The sequence below is a fragment of the Crocuta crocuta genome, unplaced genomic scaffold (genome assembly GCF_008692635.1).
Source record: "Crocuta crocuta isolate KB4526 unplaced genomic scaffold, BGI_CrCroc_1.0 scaffold25, whole genome shotgun sequence".
Classification (NCBI taxonomy): Eukaryota; Metazoa; Chordata; class Mammalia; order Carnivora; family Hyaenidae; genus Crocuta; species Crocuta crocuta.
This window is the reverse complement of record NW_027532015.1, coordinates 16,098,213-16,111,597: the sequence shown is the minus strand read 5'-3', so window position 1 is coordinate 16,111,597 and position 13,385 is coordinate 16,098,213. Positions and strand designations below refer to the sequence as shown.

The 13,385-nt window shown below is 37.8% G+C and overlaps 1 protein-coding gene across 1 annotated transcript in view; it reads right to left on the bottom strand.

Moving 5' to 3' along the window:
• HBS1L (HBS1 like translational GTPase) overlaps positions 1-13,385 on the bottom strand; it is an 88,451-nt gene that overhangs the window by 3,193 nt on the left and 71,873 nt on the right. The window contains exons 13-16 of the mRNA XM_077776143.1: positions 13,208-13,312; positions 9,700-9,790; positions 9,160-9,268; positions 2,406-2,506 (exon numbers count right to left, since the gene is read on the bottom strand). Of these exons, the coding sequence (XP_077632269.1) occupies positions 2,406-2,506; positions 9,160-9,268; positions 9,700-9,790; positions 13,208-13,312 (406 nt within the window). The remainder of the gene's footprint in view (positions 1-2,405; positions 2,507-9,159; positions 9,269-9,699; positions 9,791-13,207; positions 13,313-13,385) is intronic.

Sequence of the window (13,385 nt, the reverse complement as noted above, 5' to 3'; positions counted from 1 at the left end):
ACAAACCGAAAAATAAATATTTCACATTTGACCAACTTTCAAAAACTTAAAAAAAGAAGCTTTTAAAAAATGAAAAGATATGCCTTTGAATTTTTCTGGGTCAGCTGAAAAAAGAAGAGGAATAATTCTCGATTTAAGAAATATTAGCTACATTGTGTGTGTGTGTGTGTATTTTTTTAGCCAATCTTCCAACTACAACTCTTGAAGGACCCTAGAACCTAAAATGCTCAAGGACCTCCTGCCAAATCCTTCCCTTCATTCACTCATGTAACTGAGAGGCTCAATATCTAATAAAGTAAGTAAAGAATTTTCACTTAAAAGATGAACATAATATAAAAGTCTAATTGGGCAGATGAAGTGTCAGAAAGTCATGTATAAAGAAGACAATGTCCTAGTGCCAAGAGACTACTCTAAACCTCTGTCATCCCTTCCCTCCTCTCTCTCTTCTCACACAGGAATAGTAATTCTTTAACAAGGTCTCAAAATAAAATCACATGATTCTTCCACAATATGATGTCTGTAGGAAATGAACAGGGTGGGGGCACAAGCCTGTGTGGAAGCAGTTCCACACAAATACATAAACAAAAAATCCTGCAATGGGCCCTCCCGAACTTACCAAAAGAGTAGATCCCAAAAGGGGACATTTTGAAAACATTCTCTAAATTAATTTTGATGTGATCTAGAAAGAAAACAGCAATAATAAGCTCTCCTTCTGAAATATTAGTTCAGGGAGAGACAGAATAAGCCAAAAAAGTTTTTAAAAAAAAGTATTCCAAAATTTCCAAATGCTGGCTTTGGACAATTTCAGTCCAGAGTCCCAACCCTAAGGAGGGAGAACATTTAATATATTCATCATTTGCACTTAATTTTGTTTCTAGAAAGCTTGATTCCATTCCATACGAAGCAACTGAGTCTATAATATGCCAGCAATGGAAATGAGGGAAGACCAAATGGTGCTTGTGTAAAATAAGCAAAAAGCTACAGATCAGGTGTCAGGGAAAATCGAGATGAGAATATATTAAAACCTAGCATCACTGAGCAGGGAGCAGAAGCAGGGAAGCGAAAATTCATGATGAGTCCATTTTAGATTGAGAATTCTCCAAATCACCTGTGCGGGTCAAACAACCTGGATCCTGCCAAAAAAATAATATAATTTATGTGAACCAGCTGATGAGGTTAAAATCCTGACTCTGCTCCCTTGCTGGCTCTGTGAACTTGAACACGTTATATAATTTCTCTAAGCCTCGGTTTCCTTATCTGAAAAATGGGTAAAATGGTATGTGCTTCATAAGGTTGCTGAGAACATAAACCGTGTGAAAGCAACCCGGAGAGAGCCTAGAAAATAGCAGGACTTCAGGAAGGTCAGCCATTAGTTACAGTTCTCAGGAATTGTGAAATTATGGACTTTAAAGACTCAGGTTAAACAGGAAGAAGGATCAGTGGCAACAGAGACTGCGGTGAGCACAGAACTGTCAAATCACTACGCTGTACACCTGAAACTAATATAACAAGAACTATTTAGGAACTAACTTCAAGAGAGAGATGAAGTAACACTTTCTCCCTAAATAATGGAGAAGCAGGCATGGGTATAGAGTAGTGTGCAGACTCTCTTCACCTATTAGCCCGGTAACCACCTCTGGCCTCTTACCAGGTGCAAATGAGGAGGAACACCCAAAGGCTGAAAAGAAGGGGATTTTGGGTGGGATTCCCCACAGGGCTGAAACGAGGAAAACCCCAAAGCTGAAGCAGCCAAGCCAAACTGTGGTTAGCTAGCCTTTAGCTGAATTAGGGTATGAAACTTAAGATTCTCAGGAAGCACTTCCTTTGAAAAATCCCAACCTTGTCCAAGCCAAAGGGAATTGTCCCCATTGAGGCCTGGATATTAATGATAATCAGAGGGAAACAACATGGTGGCGATCACCTCAGCTTAAAGCTCCAAGTGGAGTCTGAGCAGAAAGAACATTTCTAGGTGGGGGGAACAAACTAGAAACTACAGAGTATGCAATACTTTTTGCCTCGAGTATTGTTAGCATATGGAATGATTCCTATTAAGGAGATGACAAGAAAGTTAAGAGGACCACTCGGGGTAATTTGGAACTGGTGGCTAGGCATGATTGAAATTCATTCTTTAAAATGTAGAACTGGCTTTTTTCAGTGCCTTTATTTTTACGTCTTCAATACCTAGGGCTTGACACATACATGCAAATGTACACTAACATCTCTATTCACAATCCACATCCCATACCTAGATGGAAGCTTAGATATGTGATTTGTGTTTATTTTAATCTAGTTTTTGAAAAGAAAGATTTCTGGAACAAGGAAAATTAGATTTCACTGATCACAAAGAGAAATACTATAAAAATGAATTAATGAGTGAAAAATTTGCTCAATTTTAAGACACTCACTTTGGCTTCTTCTTTGTGACTTCACCGGTGCTTTTGTTTAAGACGCTAATCAATCGTTTAATAACGGCAGGCTCACTGACAGTCTGGTAGTGTAACAGCACCTGAAACAAAAAACTGTCCTGTGAAAACTCTCTCTGCCGTACACCCGTGGCCTCTTCTTCCGGTGTCACGTTCCATCGATTCACACACTCAGCACTCCTGCCGGGGGCTCTCAGAGTCTCCAGCTACTTCCTGAGTCCTACCATTCTGATCCGGGTGCTCCTTCACTGGCTAAGGGAAGAAGGTCACAGGAGCCAGTTCAAGTCTCTCCTCCACTACTTACTTGGGTTACCCAGTGACACCTTCCTTTACAGGATTGAGTAGGGAACCGAACAAGATCAGAGACTGTGCCTGGTGCAGTAGATGCTCAGCAGAGGCAAACTGCTCCACCACAAATGGAGGGAAATGAGGGAAGGGGGATCATGTGATATTCAGCAGCAGTTAATGTATTCATTGTTGGATAATGAGAATAAAATATTACATGGTTGTTTAGACAGGCTTTGCACTCAGGACTAATTCTACACTTTCCAAGTCTGTAATTTGGGGCAAGTCTTTTTATTTAAAAAAAAAAAAATGTTTACTTTCTTTTGAGAGAGGAGGAGAAACAGAGACAGTGCAAATGGGTGAGAGGCAGATGAAGAAAGAGATGCAGAATCCAAAGCAGGCTCCAGGCTCTGAGCTGTCAGCATAGAGCCTGACGCTGGGCGTGAACTCCTGAACTATGAAATCGTAATCTAAGCTGAAGTCTGATGCTTACCGACTGAGTCACACTGGTGCCCCACAGGGGCAAGTCCTTTTAAAGCCCTTTATCCCCAACACCTCCAGCCTCAGGTTCCTTATCAATGAGGCAAATCGGATTACTGAAGTGGTGAATATTCAGTTAATTGGTGATCTTAGATAACAGCTATTACTGTTCATGTTTTATATGAAAGTAAGTTTAATATCAAAAAGGTTAAGCAACTTAACACGGCCATGTTGTAGGTTTCAAAGGTGAATTCTATATGCTGAGGTCAACTAGAGTAAGAGTTACACTGGCTATCCTCATTCAAATAATAAGCACTAAATGTGCAATCTGTCTATGGTTGGGTATAGTGGGAAGACCAAATACTCAGGAAGTTGCAAAGCTATCAAAGTTTAACTGGTCTGAAAAACCATTTTATGCTGTTGGCTTGGAAAAACAGACATGTCTACTACTATGAAACTTCCTGGCTGGAACAGTGCATTCAGAAAAGAGAAATACGAGGGGAACTTGTGGATGCACAGTCCTGGGCTCTGTAACTTTCTAGGAACCCTAGTCTTTCAATCAGCACTTTGCTCATTCTACTTCTGTCCAGGACAATGCTGCCCTCAGTTCAGGACAATCCTCTCTCATCTGAATTAAAATACAGGCTCCTTCCTGGTCTCTCGCCACCATTCTTCTCTCTCCCTCGCCCGGTCTTCTAACGTCTACCAGACTGATTTTCTAAAAGATAAATTTAATAATACATCCTTGCTTTTTAAAACCATGGAAACTTTAATTCCACTAGAAGGCACCAAGGCCCTTCTCAACGTGACCCTCACTTACCTCTCCAGCCTCATCTCTTCTCTATCCTCTCTTCCATTCTCTGTTCCAGACATCTAGAGCTTCCACTCCCTACCGGTATCACGCCCTTTCTAACCTTTAGGCTTTTGCATACACGGTGCCTCTGGCTAAGCCACAGCCTCTGTCCCCGCAGCTTCATTTGGCTAACTCCTACTCATGCTACTCCGCCTCTCCTAGAGTACAGCATCCCTTCCTGCAAGAAGCCTCACCCTGGTCTGGGCTGCATACCTTCCTCTGTGTCCTATAATCCACGATACAACCTCTCACTTTTATTGTAGCTGCTGTTTTAAGTGTCTGTCATCCCATGTAAATATGAACTCTATGAGAAAAGGAACTATGTATACCAGTGCCAGATATTTAAAAAAATTTTTTTTCTAATGTTTATTTATTTTTGGGAGACAGAGAGACAGAGTGCAAGCAGGGGAGGGGCAGAGAGAGAGGGAGACACAGAATCTAAAGCAGGCTCCAGGCTCTGAGCTTGTCAGCACAGAGCCCAACGCGGAGCTTGAACCCACAAGTGGTGAGATCATGACTCGAGCAGAAGTCGGCTGCTCAACCGACTGAGCCACCCAGGCACCCCGGGATATTTAATCAGCACTCAGTAGATATTTATGAAATCAATGTAAGAATGAAGAAATAAAAACACCTAAAACACATGGAGAAATCAGTCATGTGGTTTTGCTTCTTTGTTTCTTTTTTAAGGCACAACTGAACCTCCATTACTCTACAAAGGCAAATTAGTTTTTGTTTTGTTTTGTTTTTTTATCAATGACATTTGACCATTATAAACTGGAAACATTCCAGAAAAATTTAATGACCGACTCTTATGGGGAAAACCTTCCATAATGCACGGTAAAGTTATATTTGTGCCTCCAATACCGTCAGCCATCAAAGAGGACCAACGTGTAACGTAAATGTAGGTCTACAAATCTAAGAAACATTTCTTTTGCAACAAACAGGTAAACAAGGAGAAATCCCCTTACTTGGTTCAGGTGTGACTTAAGAAATCAGTACTGGACTCCATCCAAGGCTCACCAAATTTGAAAGAACAAAAGGCACATGAACCTAGTTAAGTTTCTTCTAATTTTGGAGAGCTATGTGTGGGTTCCATCCAATTAGGTGGATGAAGAATGGGTGTAGCAGTTTGGGGTCGGTTTTGTGTGTGTGTGTGTGTGTGTGTGTTATGTCTACAGCATCTTACAGGTAGTAGCTCAAACAAAACAAAACATCCCTTGGGGAACACAAGTAAAAAAATCTACATGCCAAGTAAGTGGAAAGTAACTGTATATCATCTAACATTTAATTTGCATTATATATAACCAAAGTCATCTATAATTCAAGCCAGTATTCAGCATAATATAAAAGAAGAAGGAAGTACTGGATCTCAAAGTGAAAAGTGCTGCGTATGAGTCCCGGCTTAATCACTTATTATTCAGACAGCCCCCACACCCGAGTCTCCAATTCCTCATCTTTAAGTGCAGACAACACTAACAGAAGTCTACAATCTTATCTGCAATTCAAAAATCCCAAAGACTGAAAACCTAAGTTTTTCTTGATTCTGCTATAACCCATTTAAGTGGTAAAAGAGGATTTGAAGTAGGCAATTTACAGTCCTTATTGATTTTACTTGGCATTAAGAAGCTGTGGTACAGAATTATTAGCAACGTTTGATTACAGGGTACTGCCCCATCATCTGTTAGGGGTTTTACCATACATGCATCATATCACCTTTCTATACTCGGAATATTTCTGAATTCTGAAACACACTAGCTTGAAGAGTTTCAGGTAAGGGTTGGGACTCTACTTCATGTGGGGTTGTGAAAATAAAATTATCTAGTGTTTTATAAACTGAAACGAGCTACATAATCTGTTAGGTGGTAACATAAGTCACATTATTATTTTCCTTACACTTGCAGGTGACCTATATTTTAAAATTATCAAGGCATATATGGTCAGTTAGTTTGCAACAAGGAGGCTAAGATCACTCAATAGAGAAAGGACAGTCTTTACAATAAATGGTGGTGGGAAAACTGGGTAATCCTCATGGAAAAGAATGAAGATGAAGCCTTACTTTACCCATGTACAAAAATTAATTCAAAATGGATCAAAGACTCAAACAAAAGAATGAAAACTATGAAACTCATAGAAGAAAACAGAGAGGGAAGTTTCCTTGATGTTGAATCTGGCAATGATTTCTTATATATAACACCAAAAGTATCAGCAACAAAAGATAAACAGGACCTCATCAATATTAAAAACTTTTGTACATCAAACAGCACTATTAAGAGATCAAAACGACAACCCACAGAATGGAAGAAAATATCTGCAAATCACACGTCTAACAAGGGATTAATACCCAAAATATAAAGTAGTGAGAAGATAGTCAACATCACTAACCATTAGGGAAATGCAAATCAAAACCATGATGAAATACCACTCACTTCACAACCATTAGTTTGTCTATCTGACTCTTGATTTTTGGCTCGTTAGGATCTCATGGTTTGTGAGTTCGAGCCCCACAACAGGCTTTGCACTGACACCATGCACAGCCTGCTTGGATTCTCTCCCTCAAAATAAACAAACTTTAAAAACAGTGAAAAAAGCCGACAACAACAAAAATCACCCACACCCTCCCTCCCTCCTTCTCCCCCCCCCCATACACACACTAACAACTCTTGGTGAGGAAGTGGAGAAAAGAGAACACTTGTACACTGCTAGAATGAATGTAAAAAATGGCACAGCCACTGTGGAAAACAGTTTGGTGGTTCTTCAACAAGTGAAACACTGAATTACCACGTGACCCAGCAATTCCACTCCTAGGTATACACTCAAAAAAACTGAAGGAAAAAAAAAAAAGGGGGCTCAAACAGATACTTGTATGCCAATGTTCAAAGAAGCATTATTCACAACTGCCAAAAGATGGAAACAACCTCAATGTCCATCAAAGCATGAATGGATAAACGATAGATACATGGCATACACATACAATAGAATGCTATTCAACCTTAAAAAGAAATGAAATTCTGACAATGTGTTATAATATTGATGAACTCAGAAAACATTATGCTAAATGAAGTAAGTCAGACACAAAAGGACAAAATTGTATGAATCCACTTACACGAGGGACTTGGGTAGGCAAATTCATAAAGAAAGAAAGTAGAACAGCGGTCACCAAGGAAAAGGGGAAGGGGTAGCAGGGAGTTATTGTCTAGTGGGTACAGAGGGTCAGTAAGGGATGAGGAAAAAGTTGTGGAGATGGTGGTGTTCAGGGCCGCACAATAACGCGAGTGTACTAAATGCCACTGAACTGCACACTTAAAAATGATTAAAATGGTAAATTTTATGTTACCAAATATTTTACAACAAAAAAAGCATGAATTTAGTTAGCGTCTAGCCCATTCTTCTATTTTTCTTCTTAAATAGAGTTTACCATACAAACTAAGAGACACCAATACATTTATGTAGTGTTGAGAAGTGAGTCCCTAAATAGCAAAATTTTAATCACTTGGGAAGCCTTTTCTTGGTTTAAAACTAAAATAAATAAACCAACAAACAAAAACTGAAGGCTTCATCCCACAAGGGGTAGATTAAATGGCAAAACATGACTGTTTTCTTCTGAAACAAATTTCGTCCTCGTATTCGTGAATCAATATACGCGGGTGTAATCTCATAAAGGAACGCTGACAAACTTTCAATTCATACTTATTTTTAAGAAACTACAGTAGACAGGAAGACAGTATTACTATTCAAAGTAACTACTGACCTCTTGCCCTTTCTACCTCTCCAATGGCAACAACTACTGCTGCATGAGTAAAAACGCGCAGTCACCCACCGCTCCAGTTTCTCTCCACTGGACATACTGCTTTCTAAGAACGAGTGCCATTCATTCATAGCGATTAAGCTGTGGTTTCTTGCCTTTTAAAGAAGGATTCTGAATATTTAAAAATTAAATATTTTCAACTAAAAACGTTTTTTGGAGAGAAAATTGTATTCTTTTTTTAGCATCTGGGAGAAATGGAATATGATTAACGCTAAAATTCTTGAACAGTATCTTATACTTTTTATGTGACCAAATTTACATAGAAACAATTACAAAGAATTATAATCAAAGCACGTGGTTATTTCAAAGGTGTATAAGTATAAAATGAATTTAAATAAGCTAATAAATTTATTCCCAACCTCTAAAACACGATCGCTAACTAAATTAAATTTAAAGGTCAATTACTACTACTGTCTTACTTTCACCTCAAAGGTGCATCAATTGCTGAAAAGGATCTGTTTATATTTTCAAAGGCAAGCCATTTAATTCCACTGAGAAATAGTTTTTATTGTTGAAATCTGTACTATATGAGTTGACCAAGGGAAAAAAAAGTCTAATAGGGAAAACCTCATTTGTTAAGTGGCAAAAGCAAAGTATCAAACTCTAAACAGGATGGCCCCAACATCTGAAACAAAAATTACACATAAAAGAAGAAACCCATGCGATTCACAGGCAGTGTATCTTGTGGCTAAGTAACACTGGAGCATAAGAATTCTTCTCCTTCTCATAAACGTGTGTATTCACATGATGCTGGCAAACGATAACCTACAAACTAACCTTACGGCCTGGAGGATCTAAATGTGCTGCTTTAGCCCAATTAAAGCTAACCCCGTGTCATGCATCCCCAGAATATACTCATAAAAATCAACGGCTGGACAACCTGCACACATAAAAATACACTAAAATGTAAAATGTGGAGATATTTATGTATTATGCAATTACAGAGTACTCTTATTTTCTATGTGTTTTCCAAAGTTTTCTTTAACAATATACTACTTTAATAATCAGAAACACTATAAATAAGTGTATTAAAACCAGAACCCAAAGACATAATCTAAGATTAGTCAGGTAACCTTAGAACACAGTAAAATGTCTTCTTAATGCCTCTCTGAAAAAATCTCCAGGCTCAAGGACCAAAATGAAAAAATACAAATGACTGTCAAAGTCCAATTTCATGTTTTCCTGGATTAGGGTATTAGGTGGTTAGTTGAAAATAACTATAATAGCATTACTCGCTTGTAAATTAAGCTACACTTTTTAAGATGAAGTTACTTTGAATTTTTGAAAACAGCAACAAACATTTTGAAACTTACAGGAAATCCTTTAGTGATAGGAATTTCAATATTAAAGATGAGGATCCGAGCTCTGAAACGAGTGCAAGCTTTGATGGGTTCTTTGGGGCCACAGAATATGCAGCCAACACTGCAACGGAACAAAGAGAGAGAGAGAGAGAGAGAAAGAGAGAAGGTACTTGAGGACAAATAATATATACATCCAATAGGAGCTTCTCTAAAACCATTAACAAAGTAAAACAATCAAGTAAATTGGGGGCTTTTTCTAAATACTCCCTTCTGGGTTAAGGCAAAGTTTTATACCATTACTAACCTTCCACCCTTTTCATACGTTACAGCTTTCACTCCAAGAACACGTCAAGTACACGTGCTGACATGTACTAATTTCAGTTTTAAACAGATTTTGCTCATCTTTCTTACATTTCTACAAGTGCCTATTTTTGGCCAAATGAAATTCGAAATTAATACTCATTCTTTCAGTTCAGGGCGTGAGTTGCAAAATTTATGTTTTGAGGTCCTACATCCAAAACAATGGTCGCTTAAACTCATTTTCTCACTTACTTGATCTTGATGATATCCATGCCAACCAGCGTAAGACTAACATGATCACCTGCTGCCGCCCAATCGACGGGTTCATCGTGCAGAGTGATTCCTGGAAATGAGTAAGAACCAAAGCATACAGTGAAACACCTCGATATCAAACCATAACAACCAAGAGGGCCTGGCTGATTTATGCCTCATCAGTCACTACTCATCATTTTCAATATGAATGGGTTGAGAATGAGAAGTGTAACTGTGAGCGTTGAGGAAACACACTTCCTCTAGACTTGACTCTTCTAGAACACCACCCTAAACATAAGGTGACTTGTATTTGTCCAAAAAAAGGCTGATGTCTGCTTATTTAATCAAGTTAAAACTCATTTATACAACTGGTATAATCATTAAACATGCCCCCATTCAATTCGTTCTCTTATATTAACAGATGCATGCATAATACTGTAGTTCAAATTACTTAATAACATAAAATATAAGACTAGGGAAGGTGTACAGTAGTATTTTATTCTCTGAGTAACCCTTGGGGCATCAGTGCTCAGTCAGATGGCGCTCCTGACAGGCCCCTTCACTATTCCTGGCTCACAAGAAATGCTTCCCAGAGAGCAGAGAGAGATACCCACAATGCTAACCGGTTACATGAAAAGTGTAAGGATATTTAATTTAAAAATGATCCCAGGGAGGGGCGCCTGGGTGGCTCGGTTGGTTAAGCGTCCGACTTCGGCTCAGGCCATGATCTCACGGTTGATGGATTTGAGCCCCGCGTCAGGCTCTGTGCTGACAGCCAGCTCAAAGCCTGGAGACTGTTTCAGATTCTGTGCCTCCCTCTCTTTCTGACCCTCCCCTGCTCATGCTGTCTCTCTCTCTCTCAGAAATAAATAAAACATTAAAAAAAATTTTTTAAAAATGATCCCAGGTGTCTCTATATACCTTACTACCTAGGGATAATCCTGGAGAACAATTACAAAGGACATCACTCAGTTACTTTATTCAAAAGCTATTAAAAGGTTATCTCATATTTTCTGATTCTATGGGGCAAATTAATGGGCTAAGTTCCCTTCCACTAGAACTTGAACCTTCTGATGAAGACAGTTTGTAGTCTGCTATGAAAGTTCTTGATGGACATGTTTTTAGTCAATTATAACTCACCCATATCTTTCTCAAAATACTTATTTTTTCCCATGTAGCATACTCTTAAGAAACTCTGAAGTAAGTTTCTTTTAGACTTTTTATGAGTTCAAGGAGAACTTTAAGAGCTCTGAGACAACCAATAGTTATATTTAAAAGTTTATGTATGTATACATCTGCATTAATCTAAGAGGAGCCATAACTTTCATCACGGCATCAGAGGTTCTTGACTCCAAAAACTGTTAACAATTGTGGTATTCAGGAATGTTTGTTAAATTTTCAACTAATTAAATTTAGTTTTTAAATGCAAACAAAGTGGTCATATCTGATATTTGCTATGAAATGCGGAACTGAAGGAAGGAGCTGGCTACTTACATTCAACAGAGATTGCCTTTAGCATAAGATTTTGAAGAGTTTTATACTAGAAGTTCAATTAGCAATTTAAGATTTAGTAGGGGCAATCTATAATCTGATTTTCTTCCTCCGAATATGTTACACTGTACTATATATAATACTAATCTTCTTAAGGACCTTCTTCATTGGATAGACATCACACAAAGAAGTACTTTTTTAACACTCCATAAACTCGATGTGTTAATAAAATGAAAACCATTTCTTGGTAGCAGATTTAGTCACTTCTCTCTTTTAGGAGATGCTACTGGTTACTGATAGAATTGTTGAGATAGAAGGGTGCACTGAACAATTAACTAAATCAAGCAAAAGCAACAGAGTTAGACATTGAGGACTGAGAGGCGCCTGGGTAGCTCAGTCAGTTAAGCATCCGATTTCAGATCAGGTCATGATCTGATCTCACAGTTCCTGATTTCGAGCGCTGCATCGGACTCCGTGTTGACAGCTCAAGCCTGGAGCCTGCTTCGGATTCTGTGTCTCCCTCTCTCTCTGCCCCTCCCCTGCTTGCACTCTGTCTCTCTCTCAAAAATAAGTACTCAGGTACTTCTGATACAGCTTAAAAGATTAAGATTAAAGATAAAGAGCTTTTCTGGTGGGGAAGAGACAGGAAGAAGAGAGGGAAAGAATGTGGGACTTCCAGAGGTAAATTATGATACTAGAGGTCACAAAAGAGCCAGTCTGTTAGGTCCATGACAATTTTAGGACCATGGTTTTAGTTTTAAGTCATGTCTATTGATTATTTTAAAAATTCCTATTCTCTAAAAACCTCATTACCCTACAAAGAAATTAGTATTTCAAAAGCGTTGTTGCTTTTGATCACTTTGAAAAACAGTAAGAGGTCTGACCTCGCAAATAATAGATCAATGGAAAATGATTCATTTTTAAAAAGCATGCATTACTTTTTATCTAAACAGAATTTTCATGATCCCTAAGCCAGCAGAAAGAGAAAAGCAAAATGGAAATAACTTTGGCTTCATCTTTAAATTTGTTCTAAATTCTGTTACCAAAACAGATATTCATTAATTACTTAGACTCTAAGAAATCTGCTTTTAAAGTAAGCAAATTAATTTTTTTAAATGTCCATTCAAATTTATCAACCAGTCAGGTATAACTGGATATAAACTATAAATAAGAGTAACAGAGGAAAAGTATTGAAATTTCAAAACCTGTAACATTCCCAGTATACTGTAGCTTAAAATTATTACAACTTGTTACTTTGAAGTATAAAACTGAACAGTGAGGTCTATGTTGAAGTTGGAAGCTTAGTTGGAAACTAGATTAAGGTTTAAGGTAAGTACAGAATTATAAACTTCTAAGCAGAATTCAGAACAACAAGTACACTTGTAAGGTCAAAAGATTAGAAAATAAAAATAGTTATTGGTCAGTATGAAAGGTCATATATTACATGTGGGAAGCAGTAATTCTGGCACGTTAGTTCAATTTCTCTTTTTAACATGAGGATTCTCTGCATTTGCATCTTATTTTCTTAGGTCTTTCTGCAAAAAACCATTTTTTTTTTGGTATAAACATGATTAAACTGTTAACTTATAGTAATTCTGAAATACATATTTCAAAACAACTCAGTATATAGCAAGCAGTCTGCTTTGTTACTGACTGTTTAGTGCCAGGATGGGGTTAGATTTAATTTCTGCCGGTGAATACTATTTTCAATGTATCTGTCAGGTGTCTATGCATCTGGTTAGATCCTAACCAGGCTTTTAGAATCAGTGTCAGAAAAAAAAAAAAAGAAATGCTACCACAGTTAGAATGTTCTATGTACATTTATACACACATAGTCACAACAGAAAAAATCGTTTAATGTTTTCACATTTTTATCTTCAACAGTTAGTATCATTTTGACAGTCAGTTACAATTTCACTAAGAGGTTATTTACTTAGGAGTTAATAACTAAACTACTTTAAAAAATCTGCTGTCTCAACTTAAAGGTTTTCAGCACAAGAATCTTGCAGAGGAATACCTTTTGCAGTACAAGTTTCATTAGGAGGCATTGCTAGTAGTCGGTCACCAGTCTGGATATAACCAGCTTCAATTTTACCAGTTACACAAAATCCAGATCCTTGATCTGCAAAATATGCCCAAATCTTACAATTCATGTAGCCACGTTATCTCACGACTCACGCTGTTAGCTATGTTCA